Source organism: Hyperoodon ampullatus, assembly GCF_949752795.1.
Source record: "Hyperoodon ampullatus genome assembly, chromosome: 2".
Classification (NCBI taxonomy): Eukaryota; Metazoa; Chordata; class Mammalia; order Artiodactyla; family Ziphiidae; genus Hyperoodon; species Hyperoodon ampullatus.
The window spans coordinates 58,873,815-58,898,570 of record NC_136915.1 but is presented as its reverse complement, the minus strand read 5'-3'; the positions used below and the strand labels follow the sequence as shown (position 1 = coordinate 58,898,570).

The window sequence follows — 24,756 nt, the reverse complement described above, 5'->3', positions numbered from 1 at the left end:
GTATTAATTTAAATTAGATTAAATTAAAGTCATTTAAAGACATGCTTAATTGTAAGAGGGTAATTTCACAAAGAATCAGATATCTGAAGTAAGACAATTTATAAACAAAACTGTCAGAGAAGAAATCAAGCCAATGACTAATTTTTTTAATTAATGTTTATTGGAGTATAATTGCTTTACAATGTTGTGTCAGTTTCTGCTGTGCAGCAAAGTGAATCAGTTATACGTATATACGCTGTACCTATATCCACTCTTTTTAGATTTCCTCTCCATTTAGGTCACCATAGATCATTGAGTAGAGTTCCCTGTGCTATTCAGCAGGTTCTCATTAGTTACCTATTTTATACATGGTAGTGTATATATGTCAATGACAAAATTTTTACGCGAAGGACTGAAATGAAGCCATATAGACTATTATCTTCATGACATACTGCCACCAAGTGGCTAGGTCATTTCTTCTTAAATCATACTTAATATTTTTCATTATAAAAGCAGTAACTATAATAGGAAAAAATAATTTTAATAAGAAAAATAAAAGAGAGAGGGGAAAAAACTCTAATACATCCCCTTAATCCACCTGCCATGACTGAAAAACATTGTTTATATCAACTCTAATCATCAGTGTATTGCCTAAAATGCTAGAAAAAAAATCTCATGGTATTTTTGTTATTTATTTAATATCTGCAATGTTATGTCTGTAAAGAGACGCTTCTGTCCCTGCAGCGGAATATTAAATTATGCTTTATTACTCTCACAGCATATATTTGAGTATACTCAGAAACCCCAAATCATCTCTAATTTGGTAAGAATTTTTATATAACTTATACACACTGACATTGGACACTAGAGTTAGTCTTAACAGAAGGCAGTATGTTTATAGGGAGTTTAGAATGGTTTTAAAAAAAAATGTAGTTTCTTGTTCTTGGACAAAACTCGAAGCATAACTACATTCTTTGGCCTACCCAATACCAGCTTAATTTAATCAAATCCACTCAAAAGGAATTAGTTTTAGCAATAATGTATTCCATCTGTTTCTTAGGGATAATGTCAAATCAGTCTCCTCAGCCTTTCCCTCTACGTCTACCATGGGGCAAAGTGTGTTTTGTTATTCTTTTAAAGTGATGATTTATTGAGTACTAATTATGTTCCAGATACTGTACTAGACTTTACATGCTTTCTCTCATTTAATCCTTACAACAACCCAATCAGGTAGATAGTACTATTGTCCTCATTTTATGGATGAGGAAACAAAGGCATAAAAAGGATAAGTGACTTGTCCAAAGTCACCTAGGTAGAGGTCCAAGAGTGAAAATTCCTACCTGGTTCTGGCATGTAATTTGTGCTGGTCACTGGCTCCATTAATTAATAATCTCACTTTTGTAGCAGGATGGCTCCAGATGGGGCAGCTGAGTCAGCCGTGCGAGCAGTGCTCCCATGCTGAGACTTAGCCATTGCTCCCTGTGGGCTGGCCAGTGTGTTAGAGCTGCCTGGCCTTGTAGGGCTTGGAACCCACCACAATGGACGATGGTTGGGCTAACCCATTGAGCACTGATTCTCAGACTCTTCCAGCCTAGAGTTATCTTCTTCTGAACACCAACTACTTCCCTTTTATACAAGCAATACTTGCTAACTGTAGGATGCTTGAAAAGTATAGAAGAGTATGAAAAAGAAAATACAATTTTACATTTGTTCACAAACTAGAAACAATCATTTTTTTACATTTGTTAACAGTCTTTTGTGTATATCTGTACCCTAGTTGAGATCATGCTCTTTACTAAATGTTGTGTCTGGGATTTTTTAATTTAATATTAAATTTAAATTTAATATTAAAAATTTAATAAAATTAAATTTTATTAAAAATTGTGCAAAATCATCATACTAATGGCAAGTTAATATTTCATGATGTTTGTACTGTGTTTATTCAATCATCCCCCATTGAGAAAGTGTATGGCTTGGTGATTTCAAATACCAGCTTTGGATTCAGATGATACTCAGTCCAAATCCTGGCTCTACCACTTGGAGTTGCTTGGCCCTGGACAAGTTGCTTAACTGCTTTGTGACTCAGTATCTTCATTTGTAAAATTGGGTAATAACAGCACTTCATTCATGAGGTTTGATGAGATAGTTCATACAAAGCACTTAGTACCATGCCTTATACAAATTAAAAGCTTAATAAGCGTTAGCTATTGCTATGATTGGACTTTAAGATTGTTACCAAATTCTTACTTTTATAATTAGCTTTTAAATAAATATAATTGTACATAAGACTCCTTTCCATAGCTCTGCTTATTTCCTAAGGCTAGATTTCTATAAGTGGAATTACTGGGCCAAAGGGTATGGACATTTATAATGCTCCTTTGTTTATTTTTGTCCTTGCCAGTCTTGGTGTCAGAGCCACACTAATCAAGGCCTGTATCTTAGATGTTTGACCAGAGCTGACACAGGGACCTTTCTAGACCTTTCTCTTTCAGAAGTTTCTAGATATTTAAGAAAGAGGAGCCATATTAAAGGTGTGTTTTTCAAGTAAGTGAAGGTTTCTTTTCCATCTTGTTTTTCTTAAAACATAAACATCTCCTTTTGATTTCTTTCTATTCTCCTTCTAATAATCTCAGCTATTCACAGCATTTACATGCTATCTCCCTAGGCCAATTTAGCTCTGTGGTTGGAATTCAACATTATTGGGCCAAGGCTGAAGATTTGACCCCCGTCCATGTCAGCTGGCAAAGCAAAAGACAGTGGCCAGACCTATCAAATATGCACCAGAAGCCCAGGGCAGAGAAAACAATACATCAGAACAAACTCTTTATCACACCTCGAAAAACAAGTCAAACGATGAATCATTTCATGAGTTACCATGTTATCCTTGTATATTAATGATAGGAGGTCATGCCTAGGCATATTCAAGGGACCGTCTTCATGCTTATATTCCTAGGCTGTAAGTACTTGGTACACAGAGAGTAAAGAAGGTAAGAAATATGTATATGGCAATCATATTGTTAAAGAGAAAGAATAAGAGAAGGAAACGGTAAAGAGCAGCAGCCATCTAGACATTTTCTTGAGTGACATGGACCACACAGAGGTGAGGGTCTGATGCCAAAGTGTAGCAAAATTCTATGTGCAAGAATAGGCAGCTTCCAAGTTTTACCCAGTGGTTTAGGATTCTTCAAAGATGCAACCTTGCTGTCAAGCCAGCATGTACCTGTTCCTGAGTCTGAACAGTCTAGTGGACATTTGCCATTTTTCAGTTGCCCAGCACCAGGACTTACTCTGTGGGCATCCTAGGGTAGGTAGGAGGCCGGTAGGGCTTCCCACTGTGGTAGCCTCAATGGAGCAGAGGCCCCCTCTCCCCACAGCCAGCAAGTAGCTGCAAGCAGATGACCTGAGCCTAGTTCATCAGATGCCCTCCTCCCCACCTCGCACAGGACACACAGCTCCAGGAAATCGCTTAAAATCCAATATGGGTGCAACAGCTATATCCAGGGTCTGGTAACAGCAACACCAGTGGAGTGTCCAGGGCACAGGGCAGGCAGTGGCAGTGACCACGGTGCCAGCTGCAGAGTTCTCACCAGATTCTTCCTAGGCTGGGATTTTGGCTGTGGTTCTAGTTCCTGCAGCCCTTGGATCCTGCTTGTGATCATTTTGCCAGCCTTTCTACTACTTTCCAGCTATCTTTCCCATAATTCTCTTTCTGCTTAAGAGAACCAGATTTTATTTCTTTTGCTTGCACCTAATCGCAGTGAAAACTTGCGTAGTTGGTAAAAATTGCAATTGTTGGTAGTGGGTGGTTAGGTGAGGAGACATGGTAGGACAATAATGACCCCACAAAGATGACCATGCTCTAATCCCTGGAATTTGTGTATAGATTACCTTATATGGCAAAAGGGATTTGAGATGGAGAGATTATCCTAAATTACAGGGATGAAATTTCAAGGGTCTTTATAAGAAGGAGGCAGGAGGGTCAGAGTCAGAGAAAGAGATTGGCAGATGCTATACTTCTGGCTTTGAAGATGAAAGATGAGGCTGCAAGCCAAGAAATACAGGCAGCCTCTGGAGTCTGGAAAGCGCACTGAAACTGACTCTCTCCTAGAGCTTCCAGAAGGAACACAGTCCTGCTGATGCCTTGGTTTTGGCTCAGTGATATTTATTTTGGATTTCTCACCTCCATAACTACTAGATAATACCTTTGTATTGTTTTAAGTTACTGAATTTATGCTAACATTTTACAGAAGCAATAGGAAACTAATACAGGAGATTATTACTTCCTCATGAAAAAGCATAATCTTTATTCTCTATTACCGGATTGCAAACCTCAGAGAAATTGTGAAACTCTTATGAATTGCTTTTTATTCTACAAAACCCTGGTGGTTTATTAGGGACAGGACCCAAAGATTAAATAAATCCAGATGAAGTGTCTAAAATGATTAGTATTTCAAGGAACATTGTGTATATGTTTAACCCAGTTTAGTAACCACAAATCTACAAATTTATAATCCATCTCAATATGAATGAATCAGAAATCTCTAGTTACAAATAACAGAAGTTTTGCAAGAGTCCATTCTGTGTGCCACTTCTAATTTGCATTATATTTAATACCACCTATATTTGGTTCCATTGATATAACATTTGTTTTAGTGGCTAAAAAGCCACTAAAAGTCCTGGAAAATTAATGAGAATCTTTGAGTCACTGGTAATGCAACAACAAACAGTATTTTGTGAGAACAAAGTACGATGTGGTTTAATATCTTGCTTATACTTGCTTTCCTCTGGAGAATTGTCAAAAAAAAAAAGAATATGATTTCTCTGGGAAACTTTTCTACTGAAAGTTGCAATTCAAGCAAGTTAATTAGTCATTATGAAATGTGACTGCCCTTCCCTCAGGCTTCTGACTTGTCTTTAAAGGGATTAGAGAAGCCTCTACCTTTTCTTCATTACAAAGGGATCTGTATTACAATGCAGAATTGAAAAACATTCCTGCCTGGAAGACCTCTTCTCATATTGGTAGTAGGGAATTCATGTTCACATTTTCAGTGTTGGTTTTTTATGCTGACAAACCATCTTTTCCCCTTTGGGGCTCTTTCTGTACTGCTTAAAGACCCCAGAAATTTTTACAGTGACTATCCAGGTTGGTGGTCTAGAAGCTGCCATTTCAGCAGCCCCTGGAGGTTTTCAGAGCCTCTGCTGAAACCTCACACCCAGAGGCAGGGGAGGGTGTAGGCAGAGGGGGTAATGTGGGATGTGATGGTTTACTGGAGCCTAGGTCCTGCATCCCGTGCTTCTTGGGATCCTGGGCTGTCAAGAGAGTTGGGGTGCCCAGTGACTGAGGAAGCGGTGGGCAGGAGGAAAAGGAATAGAGAGGGAACCGGACAGTACTAGAGAGAGTGGCCTGAGACTCTCATGTACCCACCCTTTTCTCGCCCCCAGAACCACTCTTACCAAGGCAATGACTTGGGCACTCTGTTCTCCCCCTTTCTGTCCACATTTCCTACCCACACCCTTCATGACACTTCTCCCTCTTAAAGGGTGTGTCCAACTTCCAGAACACTGGTTCTTACACTTCGCTGCAGAAGTATCACTTGACTAGAGGCTGAGGAATCTGTATTTTAAACTAGTACCAAGCATTTCTGATGTAGATGGTCCACAGACCCCGCTCTGAGAAGCATTGCTTTCAAGACATTTTCCTGAGCCAGGGCCAGCTGGAAAAACACACTATGCTTTTCCCTGTGGTGCCTTGTCTTGGGCAAGGTCACCTTTCCCATCTATACTTTGTCCTCATCTCAGACTGCACTATCCTATCCCAAGGTTTCTATTGTTTCATTCTCATCACTTTAATCCAAATGTGCTTCCACATCTTGTATTCATTGCCAAAGTAGAAATAGTTGATAGCATCTTACAGTTCCCTCTTCTCTCATTTATTTGCATTTCATAACAAGCATTACATTAAATGAAGTTATGTTGGCATATTAGCTAATGTGTAGAGGAGAATATGGTTAGGTGGCCCAGGGAAGGTTGACATGGGACCCTCCTAGGTCTCTTAGGAAGGAGACCAGTAGAGCTACAGGGTGAGTGCTGGAATCCTACAGCCTGAGCTATGCCCTGGCCCTACCATTTACCAGCTTTATAATGTTCAGCTAACTGCTTAACCTCCCTGAGCCTCATCTCTTCATCTGCACAGTTGGAATAACAGTTTTATAGGGCTGCAGTGATGAGTAAAATCCTTATCGCAGTGCCCAACTCCCAATAAGCATCCAGTAAATGTTAGCTATATTATTTATTATCCTGAAGTCACCTGGATTCAGTCACTGAATTAGCCTCTTGTTATTATACCAGTATAGAAAAATGTGAGTCTCTAATCTAGAGAAATTTCTCCTATGGGATTGTTAAAGCCCAAGAGGAAGTAATCAACTAAGGTTGATTTTTTTTTTTCTTTTTTAGTACAGGAGTCCCCCCTTATCCAACGTTTTGCTTTCCTTGGGGTGTTACCTTGGTCAACTGGGTCCAAAAATATTAAATGGAAAATTCCAGAAATAATTCTTAAGTTTTAAATTGCATACCATTCTGAGTAGTGTGATGAAATCTCACGTTGTCCAGCTCTGTCCCGCCCCAGATGGGAATCATCCACGGATCTGGCCTGTTAGTCACTTAGTAGCTCTCTTGGTTATCAGAACACGTCTTGGTTATCATAGTGCTTGTGTTCAAGTGACCCTTATTTTACATAATAATGGCCCAAAATACAAGTGCAGTGATGCCAGCAATTTGGATATGCCAAACAGAAGCTGTAAAGTGCTTCCTTTAAGTGAAAAGGAAGTGAAAAGATGCAAGTTCTCGACTTATTAAGGAAGGAAAAATAATCCTATGCTGAGGTTGCTAACTTGTACGGTAAGAATGTATGTTCTATCCTTGAAATTGTGAGGAGGGAAAAAGAAATTTGTGCTAGTTTTGCTGTCATACCTGAAACTGCAAAAGTTACAGCTATAGAGTGTGATAAGTGCTTAGTTAAGATGCAAAAGGCATTAAATTTCCACAATATATTTTGAAAGAGACTACATTCACATAACTTTTACTATAGTATATTATTATAATTGTTCTATTTTATTACTAGCTATTGTTGTTAATCTCTTGCTGTGCCTAATTTAGAAATTAAACTTTATCATAAGTGTGTATGTACTGGAAAAAAAATATAACATATATAAGGTTCGATACTATCCATGGTTTCAGGCATCCACTGGGGGGCTTGGAATATATCTCCCACCTGTAAGGGGGGACTACTGTGTAAGGCTTTGTTTTCCATTGAAGTCTAAATACTCTAAGGAAGGAAAAGATAATACATCATTTAACCCTTATTATAATTGAGTTCCTTTGGTTTCTTTTGGAGACCAGGTTTTTAAAGACCAAGGAAGGGCACTATCCAGAGGGAAAGTGATACAGAAGAATGCTAGGGGCCTGCAGGAAAAGCCATACCTACTTCATGATTTGTCCTGCTGTGCCATCTGGGCATAATTTTGAAAACACATTGTTTCAGGATGAATCAATTTACTGATACACATATGAGAATTTTAGAGAACAAAAACAGGAAATTCCTGCATGGAGGGTGAAGTATTGCCTGGGCTGTGTTTCTTCATAAATAAATAAACCTTAATTACTGGGAAAGTTTAGCCAAAAAATCCCATTATTAAACAAGTTGGTTATGAAACAATTCAAACTTCAGTTGTGAGGTTTGATTCTTACTGCTTGATTTCTATATTTATAATGTTATATACTTTTTATTATACTTTTGTATTGACTATCTTCTCTAGAATTAAGGGATCTTTGTCTCCTTTGCTCACTGAGGTTCTACAAGTACCTAGCAAGTGTCTGGTGCATGGTAGAGGATATATGAATACTTCATGAACAACTTAAATGAATTACTGTCTTTTCATGGATACCTTTTTAAAAAGAAATTGATATTAAAGATTTACTGAAAAGCAGTTTGGCAACTTGCATCAAACATCTTTAAATGTGCTTAACTCTTGATCCAAAAAGACCTAAAGACATAAGGAGAGTTCATATACAAAGCTATTCAAAGAAGTTTATTGGTAACGGAAAAAATGCAATAACCTAGATATTGTTTAAATAGAGAAATGATTAAATTATACTACATCCATAAACTGGAATGCACCCATTAATAGGTTTTTAAATTCAACAAGGTAGATTAAGTAAGAAAATCAGGATATAAAACAGTACATATACCACAGCATCAACCATTTAAAAATATGTGCATAGGAAAAAAACTAGTATTAAATCCATTAAAATGTTAACAACACTTATTTCTAGGTTGCATATTACAACAGACTTGCATTGCTTTTACAAATAGAAAAAAAGAGATAAATTTTTGAAAAGATTTAATACTAGCACTTTCCCTAACACACTTTTCCTGTTTCTTCTTTAGTGTGTCTTAGAAAGGAATTTGTACCAAGAGAATAGTTTATGGTTCCTCTTAGCTAACATGTTAAACATGGATGCAAGCTTTCAGGGATATTTCATTTTAACTGGCATTTTTGCCTCTTAAGTGGTTTTCTCCCCCTTAGGAAACAAAGACTTTACATTTAGAATTGTTGCAGGGTAGCTGATGTTCCTGTTCCTTCTATGTGAGGTTTACGGCCTTTACTTTTAAAGGAGAACATTTGTGGTCCTATACAGTAGTCCCTTGGTATCTATGGGGGATTAGTTCCAGGACCCCCCCACCGCAGATACAAAAATCCGAGGAAGCTTCAGTCCCGTAATTAAAATGGAGTAGTATTTTCCCATAACTTATGCACATCCTTCCATATACTTTAAATCATCTCTAGATTATTTATAATGCCCAATACAATGTAAATGCTATATAAATAGTTGTAAATACAATGTACGTGCTACGGAAATAGTTGCTGGTGTGAGGCAAATTCAAGCTTTGCTTTTGGAACTTTCCAGACTTTTTTTCCCCAAATATTTTCTATCTATGGTTGGTTGAATCTGTGGATGTGGAACCCATGAATATGGAGAGCTGACTGTACTTAACCTGTAGGATATTTTAGTAAGCTGTTCCTCCACTTTGATGTATAGTTGACCCTAGAACAACACAGAGGTTGGGGTGCTCACCCTCCACACAGCCAAAAATCCCCGTATAATTTATAGTTGGCCCTCAGTACTCTTGGTTCCTCTGCATCCCAGTTTTGCACCCATGGATTCAACCAACCACAGATTGTGTAGTACTGTAGCATTTATTGACAAAAATCTGTGTATAAGTGAATCTGCAGAGTTCAAACCCATGTTGTTAAAGGGTCAACTGTAATTGGTTAAAGAAAGAAATTGATGAGATTACTGAGGGCTGGTGGTGAGTAAGAAAACTCGTGTTCTCCTTTAACTGCTGTTTACGCACTAGCAATGAAACAAATCATGCTTCAGTTTCCTCATTTGTAAAATGATGCCAATTACACTACCAAATATGACTAATGTAAAGGTCAAACAAGCTTATATATAGTAGTACTTTGTAAGTGGTAAGTAAATGTTAATTATCAATTTGAATAATCTTGCTAAACAATTCTAGATTTCATTAAAATAGATTATCAACTAAATTCTGACTATTCTAAAATGGCATCTAAAGTCCTAAGAATTTTAAAAATATCAACTTAAAACAGAATACCTTAAATTTAAAAATTACTTTAAAAAAAGAGAACTGATAACCAGTATTGTAAATGATTCCCTTAATAATGTGTTTCTGAGATTTTGGCAGTAGGGGGCACCAAAAGAACTTCTTAGCTTGTCTGGCTCTTGGCATCTTCTACTTATTTGGTGTCCATCAATATTTATAATGTATGTCAAAGTGTTTTGAAAACATAAAACACAATTCCAAGATGTTGTATTATAGTAAGAATGATATTAATAATGCTGTGATTACAATTAAGTACTTCAGTTCTGAAAAAAAAATTTTAATCTAGTGTATAAGCTACCTGCAGTAAGGAGACATCTTCAGGATAATGGGGCCACTATGGAGTATTATGAAAATTACTATAGATTTATTTTATTATTTGCTTACAATTGAGTCTATTTGGCTTTTATTGAACGATGTGTAAATGACTAGAAAATTAAACGAATAATATTAAGAGCAGGAAAATACCTAAAGATAATAGCTCAGCTAGATTTTATTGAGAAGAGAATTATGTAATCCCATGCATACTAAACAAGCACCCCCAGGTGGTTTTTATTGGTTTTTATGCCCTGGAATGTTTGAGAACCATTACATAAATTGTGGTCAGCCTTAACAAAATCATAGGAAAATGACAATTTAAATGTTATCACCTGCCCTAAAATAGTTTTGTCGATTTTGATAGAAATTAAGGAGAAACAAATATATACTTAGAAAAGAGACAGAAGTCAAAAGAGAAGCCTAAGAGATTAAATATATAAATACACTCACCTATTTCAGGAGTTTTATGAAAAAAGGGTGAACTCCAGGGCTGCCAGTACCTTTTAGCTTTTTCTTGACATCTTACTTGAAATACGTACTTAGTGTTTGGCTGCAAGTAGAATTCTGACCGTTGCACGTATGTAAAATTGGTGTCAAATTCTTTAACCTAAAATGGATGAATAACCATAGTGAAATACCATAAAGAAATGATGCGGCATGCTTTTAAAACAATTATTCCATTTAGCAGAAATGTATGGAACACTTATTATGTTCCAGGACCCTGGGAAGACAGAGAGGAATAGGCTACTTTGTATAAAAGAAGGCCAAAGATAATCAAATACATGTTATTTAACCTTAAAAGTGAAATAAATGTTGCTTAGTGTTTGACAACTCTTTCAAGCTTTTAAATATCAAGAAATTCCAAAATGTAATATATTCTTAATTTTGGAACAGCTGATTTTAATAGGATGGGAGAAGGGGACATAATTAGCAATTGTTTGAATTCAGTCTTCCCTCCTCTCTCTCTCTCTCTGCAGTTGCATATTTAGATCAATAATTCTTCCTGAATGATGAAATAATTTCACTTGTGAATGATGGCTTTTGGAAAAAATTACCTACAAACTAAGCTGTTAAATTGGTCCTTATTGCAGATCTATGCATTCTACAAGGATATATATATCCTTTCTCATATATATATGAAAAAACAAAACATTTAAGACTGTTGAAATGTGAAAATCCAATGGAAGATAAGCAAGAAAATAGCTCAGAGATAAACTTAAAAATCATTTTTCTGGGACTACAACCTGCTATATAATATAATGAAAAAGGACCCCCAGACAAGCTGGTTCAGATGGGAGAGAAAAACCAAGGCATTTACACAGTGCCTTAGTGTGTTGTAATAGTGGATCTACTGAAAAAAGTGAAGCACAATTGAAACGTAAACAAAAAAAAAGTCTAGAAATGCATTTATTCAGCAACTGGGAGAAAACAGTCACCACGAAAGAGAAAGTTAAAACTATCACAATTAAAACACACACACACACACACACACACACACAAACAACAAGGTATACACGTCATTTAGAGATTCTAATGTTAAAACCCAGTCTTAACATAAATCTTTAAAACTTGCCATGCATTGAAAATGTAAAAATCATAAAAATATGTTTTTGGATATCGCGTTTCCTGAAAGATATCATTCAGAGTTTCCATAAGCCACATTTCTACCCACGGCCCTTGAAATTTTCTGCTTTTCTAAATATGACTGAAGGCCCCTAGAGTCTACTGGGATCCAGGAGAGATTTTTTTTTTTAACCTCTTTATTGGAGTATAATTGCTTTACAATGGTGTGTTAGTTTCTGCTTTATAACAAAGTGAATCAGTTATACATATACATATGTTCTCATATCTCTTCCCTCTTGCATCTCCCTCCCTCCCACTCTCCCTATCCCACCCCTCTAGGTGGTCACAAAGCACCAAGCTGATCTCCCTGTGCCAGGAGAGATTTTATTAGTGCCAAAAGTTTGACTTCCATATGCACCCTGCTTCATATGAGCTTCTTTTGTAGGGGAGTTGCTGATCTCCAATATGTCTCCTGCCATTATGTTTATAGATAAGTCCTCTAAGAAGAGAAATACCCTAAAGTACAGCCAGAGTTCTAAAATAGAAGAATTTTATGGAACTGTTAACAGTTGTTTCTACTAAGAGGCCAACCAGGTGCCTGCTTAGGGCCTTGCAAGCTGAAGATGGTACCTTCAAAATGATACTTTCAGAGGCTACAATGGACATTGAGAGAGCTGGACCTAACTGTGTTCCTATGCAGAGGGTATGGCCTCAAGGGCCAGAGATATAACTTTATTTTTATAGCAGCTGCTTTCTTTTTAGAGCCTCAATTCTGAAGGCATGAGGCCTGGAAACTTAATCTCCATCATTTTGAGGTACCTCTTTTCTTAGGGTTACACCTAAATTTCTGGGAGCATCCTTGGGTGAAGGGGAAAATCTCAACCTATTCAGAGTTCTATAATCCCAACTTCCTCTGACTCCTAACCTGGGGCATGGCCCAGATGAGGGGTCCTGCTCAGTAACCACCCAAGTCTAAACTCTTTTTGTTCTTCCCCCTTACCAACCTCTTCCCCTCACCCATTTCCCCCTCTCTCTGCTCAGAAATCTTTATCTAGTCTTTGGTGTGAGAGGGAAGGGGGATGGGGATTGAGAAAGCCAGTCATGACTAATCACATGTTCTTACAAGTCTTCTGTCCTATACTAGCATTTACACTTTTGAAATGCAAAGGCCAAGGATTTGAACCTTGGCTATCTGCCTGCTGTTCTATTAGCCATTCCAGGAAAAAAAGTGAATGCTTGGTTTTGTGCAGCCCATGAGCTAAGAAGAGTTTTTACATTTTTTAAATTGTTGAAAGAAAGTCCAAAGAAGACTATTTCAATGATGCATGGAAATGATATAAAATTCAAATTTCAGTGTCCAAAAGTAAAATTTTACTGGAACACAACAATGTCCATTCATTTACATATTGTCTATGGCTACTTTCATGATACAAATGCAGAGTTGAATAGTTGGGACAGAGATCTTATGGCCTGCAAAGCCTAAATTGTTTACTATTTGGCCCCTGAATAAAAAGTTTGCCAGTACCCTGGTCTAGCTTAATCAGAGACTCGAGTCAATGTTAATCCATTCACCTGAACTTCTAGTCAAGCTTTCCCTACTTTACTATCACTGCTGTTGGCACCATTAAAGGCAAATAATAATAATACTAATAGCTAATGTGTCAAAATATTATCTGTGTGTACCAGACATTATAAATATCAATGGAAATACAAAAATGATTATGGAACAGTCCTGTCTTCTAGGGGCTCATAGTTAAAGGATGGGAAAATACATGTGTAAACAGGTAAATACAAACAACATGGCAAATGTTCCTGAGATAAGGTCCACAGAAGTGGGCAAGGATGCCAGGGAGGTAGGGAGACAGTCCATGAATATAACCAACAAGTAGATATTCTCCCCATGGTGTCAGCCTTGCAGATTCACCTGAAGGACTGGCTGATACCTCATAATTTATATGCAGCTTAGCTAAAAACAGCTGAAAACACCCTCAATGCACTGATTTTGATTTTCAGGTGGGCATCCTTGGCTCGACCACACCTGCTGCATGGCTCTCCTGGAGGTTAAGATGAAGAGGAACAGTAACAGCCAGCATTTGCTGAACATTAACTCTATTCCAGGCTCTGGGCTAGCTTCTTCCATCATTTGATCATCCCTCAAACCATATGAGGTAGGTGCTTATCTTATCCCTCTTTTAGGTGTGGTAATAATGAGGCCCAGAGAAGCTAGGGAACTTGCCCAAGGCTGCACAACCAGAAAGTGGTAGAGCCAGGCTTTGAACTCCAGAGCCTATGTGCTTAGCCACAAGGCTTTCTGCATAGCTGTCTGCCACTTTGAAGTGAAGAGCTTCCCTCCATCAGTTATCTGATGCAGGCAGAGCTGAGGTGGAAGAGCAAATCAGTAGTCCTTTGTGTCTGCCCACTCTTCATGACTCTCGCTTCCTGTCTCCTTACAAGGAGGTAAAGGCAACATTTTATGCATGATCCAGATGAAACTGATGGGTAACAAATGTAAAAAACAAAGCATCATTCTGGCTGTTACCAACTGGACTTGAGTCATCTGTGTGAGTAATTACATTTGGAGGAATCATGGTAAAAGGGATAGGATACAGATTTTGAATTGAAACTGGTTTCTTCATTTTCCAAACATTTTTGGGGTGCCCAAAGTGATGTAGGGTCTGTAAGAGGCACTAAGTTACTAGCGCTGTAAGCTTGGAGAACCTGGCTTAAGCTCTTTTCAAGCCCTATGTCCTCATTTCGATGATGGAGCTGATACTACCTATCACAAAAGATTGTCATGAAGATGAAATTCAGCTCCTTCATTTGCCTGCTTCTGATAAAGAGAAGGTTTTGAAAAGGGAGCTCAGATTTACCTCTGAGTTACCAAGTCTCACAGTGGCATATGTAGCACCACCAAGGGGAGCAGAGAACAAGAATTTCAACAAGAAAACAGTTGGTTTCTGAAAATCTATTCAGAGATACTGATACTGTAACTCCTTTCTATTTTCTAAACATTCTTATAGCTTATTACTTCCTCCTAATTATGCCAAATAAAGAAATTTCGTATTCTCAATATCATCCTATGACCCTGACACTACCCAGGTGTCTTATTAGAGTAAAGCCTCATCCACTCAAAATCTAGGATGAGAGTTTCATTTGGGTTGTTTTCAAATTTACCTAAATTCCACATATGCAAAAGATTGGCTGTGAAGTTTTTAATCTTGCTTGTCTTAGGCTTCAAGCATGGGGTTGCTGTGCACACAAATGCCGCAGTTATTTAGTCAACGAGTCCAGCAGGATCTTCATTTGGTTACTGACCAAATGTTGCAGAACACGGACTTGCATCCAAGTGTAATCTAAACAACTAAAAGGTCACATTTCTCATGTACATTAACAAGGGTAAATAAACAACTTGGCATCTGGGATTTCTTTTTAAAGAGCAGTCTTTAGAGTATGTCATGAAATCAGTATAGTTTTACCCTCATTTTCTTGACACTCTTTAAACATATGGTTCTACAGCAAAGCCAATATTGTTCATGTTCAGAATGATGAAGACTTTGGAGCCATGCTAATCACCAGAGAATAAATACATATCATTTCACTTAACTCTCTGAAAACTGGTAAATTCATACATGACACATAACTATTAATTAAGCAAAGCCATAAACTCCATTCCTTAATTATTTTGACTAAATGGCAGTTCATTGGACTTAAAAATAATAAAATGGCATTTGTTTTCAAATACAGTAAAACTGGTACTTTTTCTTCAGCCAGGCTAGTGTTACCCTGTAGTTCAAATTAGTGAGTTTTTATTATAATGTCCACAGGTGCTGTCATGTGATGTGATTTTATTAATGAACCTTGTACCTATGCCTCTCCTAAGATGCTTACTAACTTACCATTGGTATTTAAGGATGGTTAGTTTGCCTAGACATTCACTTTTTACCTTATGCTCATCTAAGACTACTATAGTAACAAATTTTACATTTTGGATTGCACATTTTTCATTTAAAAAGAGACACCCCTAAATCTGAAGCTTTTTGAACAGATTTTATTTCCCTGGGTGGCTGTTAAATTTCAGAATACTTACATTTTATATTCATAATCACTGATATAAATTTCACCCTAAGAGACAGTGAATTACAAGGAGCTAAAGAGATGAAAGAGATGAATCCGTCCTAGTTGGACATTTGTCTATTTAGCAGTTTACAAAAGGCAAGAGACCTTTTCAGGAAACACCTCTCTATTTGGAAGCATCATTATTAAAAGTAGAGTGGTTTGAATATTACATGAACAATCAGATAAAAACATGTAAAATAGATCATTATACATCCACTGTGGTCACTGACTATTGGCTGGCTTTTCTATCACTCACTTACATGCAAAAGAATAGTGAAAGTTAGCTTACGTTCCAAGTTTGGTTTGTTGTAGCCTTGTATCTCATTTCACAGGAAACCTTTTCAATTGATGTTTGACTATTCCAGTGGATTACGGTTTTGGGCACTGTAGTATTTATATCCTCAGCCCTGGAAATAATGGATGCAGAAGGTATCACTAAAGAAAAACAAAAACAGAAATACAGCAGCTTAAAACTTGCCTAGGGAGAAATCAATATTTTTTCATCAATATTTAGACATGTTAAAACTCAAAGTACCAAAAAAAAAAAATCTCATGGTCTAATTAACGTGAAATTTTTCTTGTTTTCTAATCTATTATGTAGGAGAAAACTGCTGTTCTTAAGTAAAATTCTATTCCACCCATTCTCCATTTCTGTTAAATGGAGAATCTTAAAATCTTGTCCTTTCCCACCTCATACTCTCCTGTATTCCGAACTAATGAAATTCTGAAGCCTGGCTTATTAACAAAAGAATGTAAAAAGGAGGTAAAGAAGCTATCTCTTCTTTCCCACATCTGTTTAGGGAGAAATGATGTTTTGCATCCTAAATTTAGTTCAGAGAATCTAATTTGGTAAGATGTAAATTTAAGATCGCTCACAATAATATTTTTATTCTCTTGTGTCATAGGGCAACTTGTATGAATATTTATATCTATTGCTAACTTGTTTCGTTATCTATTAAAATAAATCTGTACTTGAAAGTATGATTTGAACAAGGAGTCTCAGAAGACTCTAACACTTTACAAATTATTGCTGTGTTCTATGATTATGATTTTCAAAAGGAAATTGACATTCTGATTGGTTATCTTACTAGTTATTTTTTGTACTAGGTGTAATGGTGTAACTGGAAGCTCTGTATTTCTAAACTGTGTAAATTCTTGTAAATTTGTTCTGTCTGAACAGAATAAAATCACGGGCACTTACCATTTCTCCTATATGCATAGTAGAACAGCGAAAACCTATAACTTTGTTAGATGTATTACTTAACAAAGAACTCAAGAACCTGTATGTGTGTTTTTAGAGGCCATTATTACAGCTTAATATTCTCTATGAATTAGTTTCCTTTTTGTTTATTCTAAGTTTATAAAGTATTCTTTGGGAAATTTGTTTTATTTTCAATGAATAATATTATCTAAAATTATGTGCACAGATATATGATTTATAGAAAAATATAAAAATTTAAGATTTGCTTTCTAGTAGCACTGACCTAAAATAAAATCCTTGGGCTAAACCCAGTATAGAACATAAGTAGTAGTAGCAGGGTTAATCTAATTAAAGAGCTTACCATACTGAAGTTTTATCATCTGAATTCCATAGGTGGTTTCCTTTTGCTAGTTTAAGCTTCTTGTAATGAGAATCAGAATTCAGAGATTTCTAGAGTCAAGGAAGTGGATCTCCAGGGCTCTGAAACCACTTGGGACCATTTAAGCACCCTCAAGGCTACAAATTACCTACTCCCTCCTGTCTCCCACCTCTGAGTGTGACCTGCCACAGATGTAACAGCACAAGCATTCCAAGACCCTTCTGCAGAAAGAAATATTCTGGGGAGGAAGCAAAAGTCTGCTTAGTCCTATGAGAAACGCAGATAGAACAGTAAGTTGGGTTTAAGATAGAGTCTTAGCACAGAGCAGATCAATGCAATAGAGACCTGACGGTTTAGGTTTGAATGAGCTTATATCTTTCAAATAAAAACATGTTATGTAATATGTACTTGAACATTAGTTTGTTACACAAGACTCAGAATGTTGAATTTTTGCTCTCATTGCTTTGGTTTCATACATTCCCATTAGATCTTACATTTTTTTAAAAAACCATCAATTCCATCGTAGATGCCATATCTTTAGTTTCCACTTATATTGAAATAAAGAACCATATTGTAGTTCTTTGGTGTCTTTCTAACAACATGTATTTACTTATAATTATTCAGTGGGGATAACTAATGTTCAAAATGGCAGCCAGAAGGCACTGCGTTTTCCGTATTGAAACTTATTTCTCTATAAGAGAGGTTTAAGCATTCCTCTCACATGTCATTTTGGCAGTGTTACTGCACTATTAATTCAGCCCTGCCTTTCAGCATATCTTCCTAACTTAATTAAAGCCCGTTATGTGGAAATTGCTCCCAGCAGAGTCCTCTGTCTTCAGTTTCGTAGAACAGTTCGTATATCTAACTTGCAATTTCTCATTCTTAAAGTGCCAGAAATGAATATAGTTCATCCGTTAATAACCTAGGGGCTCTGCTGGAAGTAGCCTCCTACACTGTCAACCTGTGCTTTTCAACCTGAGTTTCTAAGAGTCTATTTTGGGATACTGAGAAAGGAGGAAGAGGAGGAGGTGGAGTAACTCTAAACAAGAGGCTCCCTGGTTCAGTGTGGAAAGCAGATTTGGAGGTGACAGCCAGATGAGATTTTCCCTTTATGGGAGGTGGGGTGGTGGTTAACTACAGCAAGCCGGCAAGTCTGAGATGACATCTGGCTCTCCTCCTTACTAGCTATGTGCTTTGAGCAAATTATTTTATCTCTTTCTTCGTCTATAAAATGAGCACAGTAGTACCATGCATGATTGTTTTCAGAATTAAATGTGATTTGCATGTTAATTGTCTGGAACACTATAGGTGTTCAATAAATGGATGCAATGACACTAAGATCATAATAAGATAACAATGGTAATAATAGCAGTAATACTAAGAGTAATAATCTAGTTCCTAAAAATGATACTGCCAAAATGATACTGAACACGATAGCCTTTAAACGTCATTAATCCATTGAGGGGAACCTGTTTTTAAGATAAGGGCATGTTATGGCTATATCCTACCTCAAAATGTAAACTTACAAAAATGTGGAGAACTATAACTCCAAGAATATACAGTACCATGGAGTTACTATTCATCACCATAGTCAGCGGTGTTTGTTTTCAAAGCCAATATTCATAGCATAAGGACAGATTTTTAGACCAATCTTATTAGTTGAGATAGTTCAGTTTAGTTGAGACGTTGAGATATTAGTTCCAATAGAAGACCCCAGTAGTCCCCAAAGGATACCCGTGTTGTGCCCCAAGAGGTGTCACATCCCCTAGAACATTAATCAGCAGGAAAGTTGTCAGACACATTGCAGTGTGCTTTAAATAAAGACTGAGGATAGGAGTTGAGGATACTAGAACTAGAGGCTTCCTAGCTCTGCAAACTCAACTTCTAATGCCACCTAGCCTTGGTTTCCTCATGTGTAAATTATAATCTCTTCTACAAAATAAGACTGTTGTGAGGGTTAAATAAGATAATGTATGTAAAAGCAGTTAGCACTGAACAAAGTGTGCCATAAATGTTAGCTACTTAAATCATCTTTAATAATAAAAACAGGAATAATTGGCACTAGAATCTCCAAAGAGAAGGTGATTCACACTTGGTGCTCTTTGGCTGTACTCTGGCTTTAGGACTAGGATATAGTTGTAAAAGACTCAAGGGCGATCACTTTTTGGAAGTTATCTTAAGGAAAAAAACAACTACTATGCAAAAATTCAGCCAAAAGGTTGTCCATGGAAGTGTAGTTTATGATGGTGAAGCATTGAGAAGAATAATAAGGGACTAATTAAAGATATTAATTAAAAATAAGATTATAGATTAAATTAATAGAAATATGTATTCTATATTATTATTTTTTTAAAAGGCAAGTTCTAAAATACCTGAAGCAAAAAGTGTTAACTTTTGTTGAATCTGGCTGGTGTATATAGAGATGTCTACATAATTCTCCACAATTTTCTATGTTTTTTGTAGAACTTTTCAAACAACATCAAACAAAAACATAACTTCCAAAATAGCATATACAGTAGAATGCTTTAGTATGCTGTACTTCTCACAACATAAGACTCATCACACTTTATTATAATCCTTATTTCTTTCCCTCTTCCCTGGTAGATTGCAAGATATTTAGGACAGGAAGCATCTTCCTTGTCTATCTCATTCTCCCTAGCCCTTAGAACAATGGTTAAACATAAGAAGTTCTCAGTAAATATTGTGAGACATACCCCATGTAGAAATAAGACTGGAAGAATATACAACACAATGGCAGCCTTACTTATCTTTGGCTTGTCTCAGGCAATGGTTTATGGGTAATTCTTGTTTTCTGTATCATGATCTTCAGGAATTTTAGGGATACTTTTTTCAGATCTCAACTTCATTTGATTAGGTCAGAACAAATTAGTTGTTTATTTGTAAAGCCATTACAGAATTTCTTATTCTTTACCTATATCATCCAGGTGAATTTGCACTTGTTTTGACTTCTCCGTGCCCAGTACATTTGAAGCTTGGACCCAAACCAAATACTTCTTGCCGCCTGGCAATGAATCAGTGGAGATGTTAATATAACTTGAAGTGAGATACTCTTGCTCTTCTTCTGTCTCTAAACTTAAAAAAAAGATTATGATCACCAGTTATGTTGGTTTGAATTCATTATTCCTCAATTTTTTTGATGCTATCTTTTTAGCTAGCTTTCAGAAGGCAACCTTTTACTTAAAAATGAATCAGAATTGGTTTCACTTTTAGAATTTTTTAAAACAAAGTCAAGACCATCCAGGGCCACAGTATGACTTTCATGGGCCCTAAGCACTTTTGCCTTCATAGACCCCTTCTTCCATTAACATAAAAAAGTTTATATGTGTGTAGGTATGTTTATGTTTATATATATATATATATATATATATATATATATATATACACACACACACACATATATTCATATAGATTATGTTTCACAACTGCTGATATAAAAGCAACTATATTAATATCACATATTAAACCATTTTCTTTGACCTAATTGTTCATTTTTTCCTGTGATTTTAAATGCAGTTAAACATCTTGTAGACTCCTGAAAGTATAGTGAGCCCTGGGTACTGTGCCTACTGTACCTCTTTGGGAAGGGCAGCTGTGGACATGGCTTGAAGTAAATGAGCTCCCTCTGAGAAGGAGCATTGCACAGGGGTTCCATGCAAGGACTTTGTAATAAGGAATGCTAACTTCATGGTAAATAAGTATTCAAATGTGAAAATAAGAGAATGGCAACTATGTGTAAGTAGTAAGTAGGGCATCTTTGAATATTTTCCAGTTAGAGAAAACCACATACATGTTGTTAATTTGTTTGTGGCTAATTCTTTTATCACACGTATTGAGACCACAAGTCAAAATGTAAGTGTATTCTCAAACCGACATTAACCATAGCTACTAGGCAATTTAATTCTTCTTTTAAAGTCTACCCCTCATATCAGCACCTAGACCACAAAGCACTATTTTAGATGAAGAATGTAATTGTAATGACTGACTATATACTTTAGGACAATTTTTGCATACAACTGTATGTTACAAAGTTGTTTTTTTTTTTTTTTTTTTTTTTTTTGCCGTACGCGGGCCTCTCACTATTGTGGCCTCTCCCGTTGCGGAGCACAGGCTCCGGACGCGCAGGCTCAGCGGCCATGGCTCATGGGCCCAGCCGCTCCACGGCATGTGGGGTCTTCCCGGACCGGGGCACGAACCCATGTCCCCTGCAACGGCAGGCGGACTCTCAACCACTGCACCACCAGGGAAGCCCGAGAAGTCAGTTTTTTAAAGACAGATCCAATAGGTTTTGCTGATCAGTTGAATGGGGGGCGTGTTAGAGAGGAATCCAGGAGGACTCCAATGATTTTAACCTGAATACTGCAAAGGATGGTGTTACCACTTACTGAGATAGGGAATGTGAGTCTGGGGAAAGGAAACTGGGTATTTGGTTTTGAAAGTGTTAGCTTGAAAATACCTTTTGGACATCTAAGAGGAAATATTGAGTAAGATGTTAAATAAATGATGGCTGCATTTCAGGAGAGATATCTGGACTGGAGATATAGATTAGGGAGTTTTACACCATAAATTTGGGTGAGATCTTTTAGGTAATGAGTGTAGATAGAGATAATAAGAGGTCCTAGGATAGAGCTCTGGGTCACCATTACTTTACTGGAATAGAGGGGAATTGGCAAAAGAGACTGAGAAAAAGCATCCAGGAAGGTAGGAGGAGAACCAAAAGGGAGTGCTGTCCTGGAAGCCAAAAGAAGGAAGTAAAAAGCTAAGTTAAATGTTCCTGATAGTAAATCCTCCTGATAAGGAGGGTGGGGACTGAGAATAAACCATTGCATCTGGCAATGGGGAAGTCATTAGTGACACTGCTAACACCTGGAGGTGAAGGGCAAAAACTTGACTAGATTAAAGAGACAATGAAAAGAGAGGAAGTACAGGCAGAAAGTACAAACAACTTTTTTGAGGAGTTTGCCATAGAAGGAGCAGAGAAATAGATTAGTGGAAGGCAAGGACCAAGGGAGGGTTGTATTTTCAAGAGAGCAGATGCTACATCATCTTTGAAAGCTGATGAGGAGATCCAGTAAAGATAGAAAAGGTGATGATATAGAAGAAAGAGAGGAGTATTGTTGGAACAATGTCCTCTAGTAGGCAGGCAGGGTAAGATCTAGTACACAGTGGAGAGCTGGCATCAGGGCAATGGTAGTTCATCCACAGTACTAGAAGGGAAGACCAAGTATGTGGGTACAGATGTCAGTGTGTCAGCAGATGAGGGAGGCTGTGGTATTTCTCATTACTCCTATTTTCTCAATGAAATAGAAAGCAGGTCATCAATAGAGTGAAGAAGGCGAGAAGATGTTAGAGACCAGAGATGAGATAAAGAGTAATGAAATAATTACCCGGTTAGTGGGGGAGTGACTTGGCCAGTGAAGTGTAGTAGGACTACTGGGTGGATACCTGGGTCCAGTTGAGGTGAGTGGTCATGAATATAAAGTAATATCAGTCAGTAAGTTTGTGTTTGTCCCCAGCCACAATTAGCTCTCCTAGCACTGGTGCAGAATCAGTGAGGAGAGGGATTTTAACATATGAACTGGTTATTGAACTCAGTAGAAATATAACATCACAGCCTCAAATATATTTGGAATTATATCTAAGAACTCTGGTTATAATGAATATGCATATGGAGAGGGAGATGTGGCAAAAACAAGCAGGCCTTATGAACTGGAAGAGTAGGCAGTTGTTTTTAGGGGTCTCATTAAAACTAAAAGACCCTATTGGTCTTTCATAGTACCTGAAAATTCTACCATTGGTGCTGTTCTAAACAGTTTATAAACTTGTCATGCACAGACATGTTGCATATTTTAAAAAATTGTCCAGCATTTAACATAGTTCCAAGAAGACATGAAATACTAAATAAATATTTGTTAAATTGACTTGAATAAAATAGAATGAAGGGCCATCATGCACTTATTTTCATTCAACAAGTTATTTGTTGAGTAGACGGTACTGTGCCAGACATTGTAAGAGTATCCAAGATAAAGAAAGAACATATTTACATGAAGCTATTGAGCATAATGGGACAACAGTAAGTAGATATTTATTAGCAGAGATTCTTTTTTTTTTTTTTCTATCACCACCCACTGGTACATAGCAAAATACAAAGGGGTTGAGGAGTGTATGTGAATGGACATGTAGCTCTGCTGCTGGGGTCACCACAAAGGTTCTGGGGAGAAAGAAGACTCTTGAAGCAACACAGACACAATTCCTCTACTTTACAACTTCAATCCAACACCAGACGGAGGCCCTGATGGCCCCTATGCTGCCATAGAGGGAATGCCATCTTTCTGCCACTGTGGAAACAAGTGGGTGGGCTTAGGTGAAATGCCTCTCTCTATACGTGATTTTACTGGAAAACAGAACCACATGAGTTGGAAGTGAAACCTTGCAAATGCTGATCTCTACATATCTGCCCAAGTGGAAAATACCCTGAGAACCCAGGATCTAGAAAAGGTTTTTAAAATCTGATACCACTTCAACCACAAAATTCATTATAACTCACCTTTTTCTTAGGGGGAAAGGCCTTCTTAACCATAAGTTAGAAAAATGGATTTCTCTAATTTTTCTCAACTCGTGGGTGCAGTTTTAATTAATTGTAAGACAAACAGATGTTCATTTTCTTTTCCAATTTTTCTGTGCTTATAGGAGCTCATTCTTTGAATTTGCTAGAGGAGAACATTTGTTTTTATGGTAACCCTTCACATCTTTTCTGATAACATATGATAAAGTTTTTTAAAAAATGATAAAATTCCATTAATCTGGACTCAGTCAAGTCAGAATTTGGGTTAGGTTTGCCTGAGTTTGGCTATAATTTGCTCTTGGCTTCAGAAAAGCCAGTAAAAGACTTTTTTTTAATATATAGGACCTTGTAGTATTATTAGTTAACTAGATTGTGAAGGGAGGATGCAGGAAATGTTTATTTCTAGTTATCAGAATAATCACTCAACGAGTGTTTATTGAGCGCTTACTATGCGCCAGGCCTCATCCTGGGCTCAAGCAATATAGCAATGAACAAAACAAACAAAAATTCTTGCCCACATTGGGTTTACATTTCTAGTTTGAATAAATGAGTGACTTTACTACTGACATATGTACAACAGCTAGAAAATTAGTCTTACTTATTAGAGCACATTTAACAATCTTCCTAGATAGTCATCTGTCCAAAATTACTGTTACTAGAAAATAACATAAATAAAGTTATTGTGTATAATATCCTGTAAGTGATCATTTTTTATGGCTTTACATTAATCTTGTCTCCCAAATCAGTTAGGTTTTGATTTAGGAACAAATCAAACAAATCTAGAGAACCAGCCTTGAGTTTCACCCTAATGTTCTAATATTCTAACATCGCCTTTTTGTCAGTTTCTAAGCATTTCCTATTTGTGAGCCTTTTCTTATAATTTGCTTTCTTGTAAGTTTTATAACACTCAGTATGGTATTACTTATACTCAT

The 24,756-nt window shown here is 36.9% G+C and overlaps 1 protein-coding gene across 1 annotated transcript in view; it reads right to left on the bottom strand.

Moving 5' to 3' along the window:
* Positions 1-24,756, bottom strand: part of IL23R (interleukin 23 receptor) — a gene marked incomplete at both ends in the record, with an annotated part of 53,121 nt that overhangs the window by 11,429 nt on the left and 16,936 nt on the right. Inside the window, 3 exons of the mRNA XM_079698092.1 lie at positions 10,433-10,589; positions 15,951-16,096; positions 20,174-20,334. Coding sequence (XP_079554218.1) covers positions 10,433-10,589; positions 15,951-16,096; positions 20,174-20,334 — 464 coding nt within the window. The remainder of the gene's footprint in view (positions 1-10,432; positions 10,590-15,950; positions 16,097-20,173; positions 20,335-24,756) is intronic.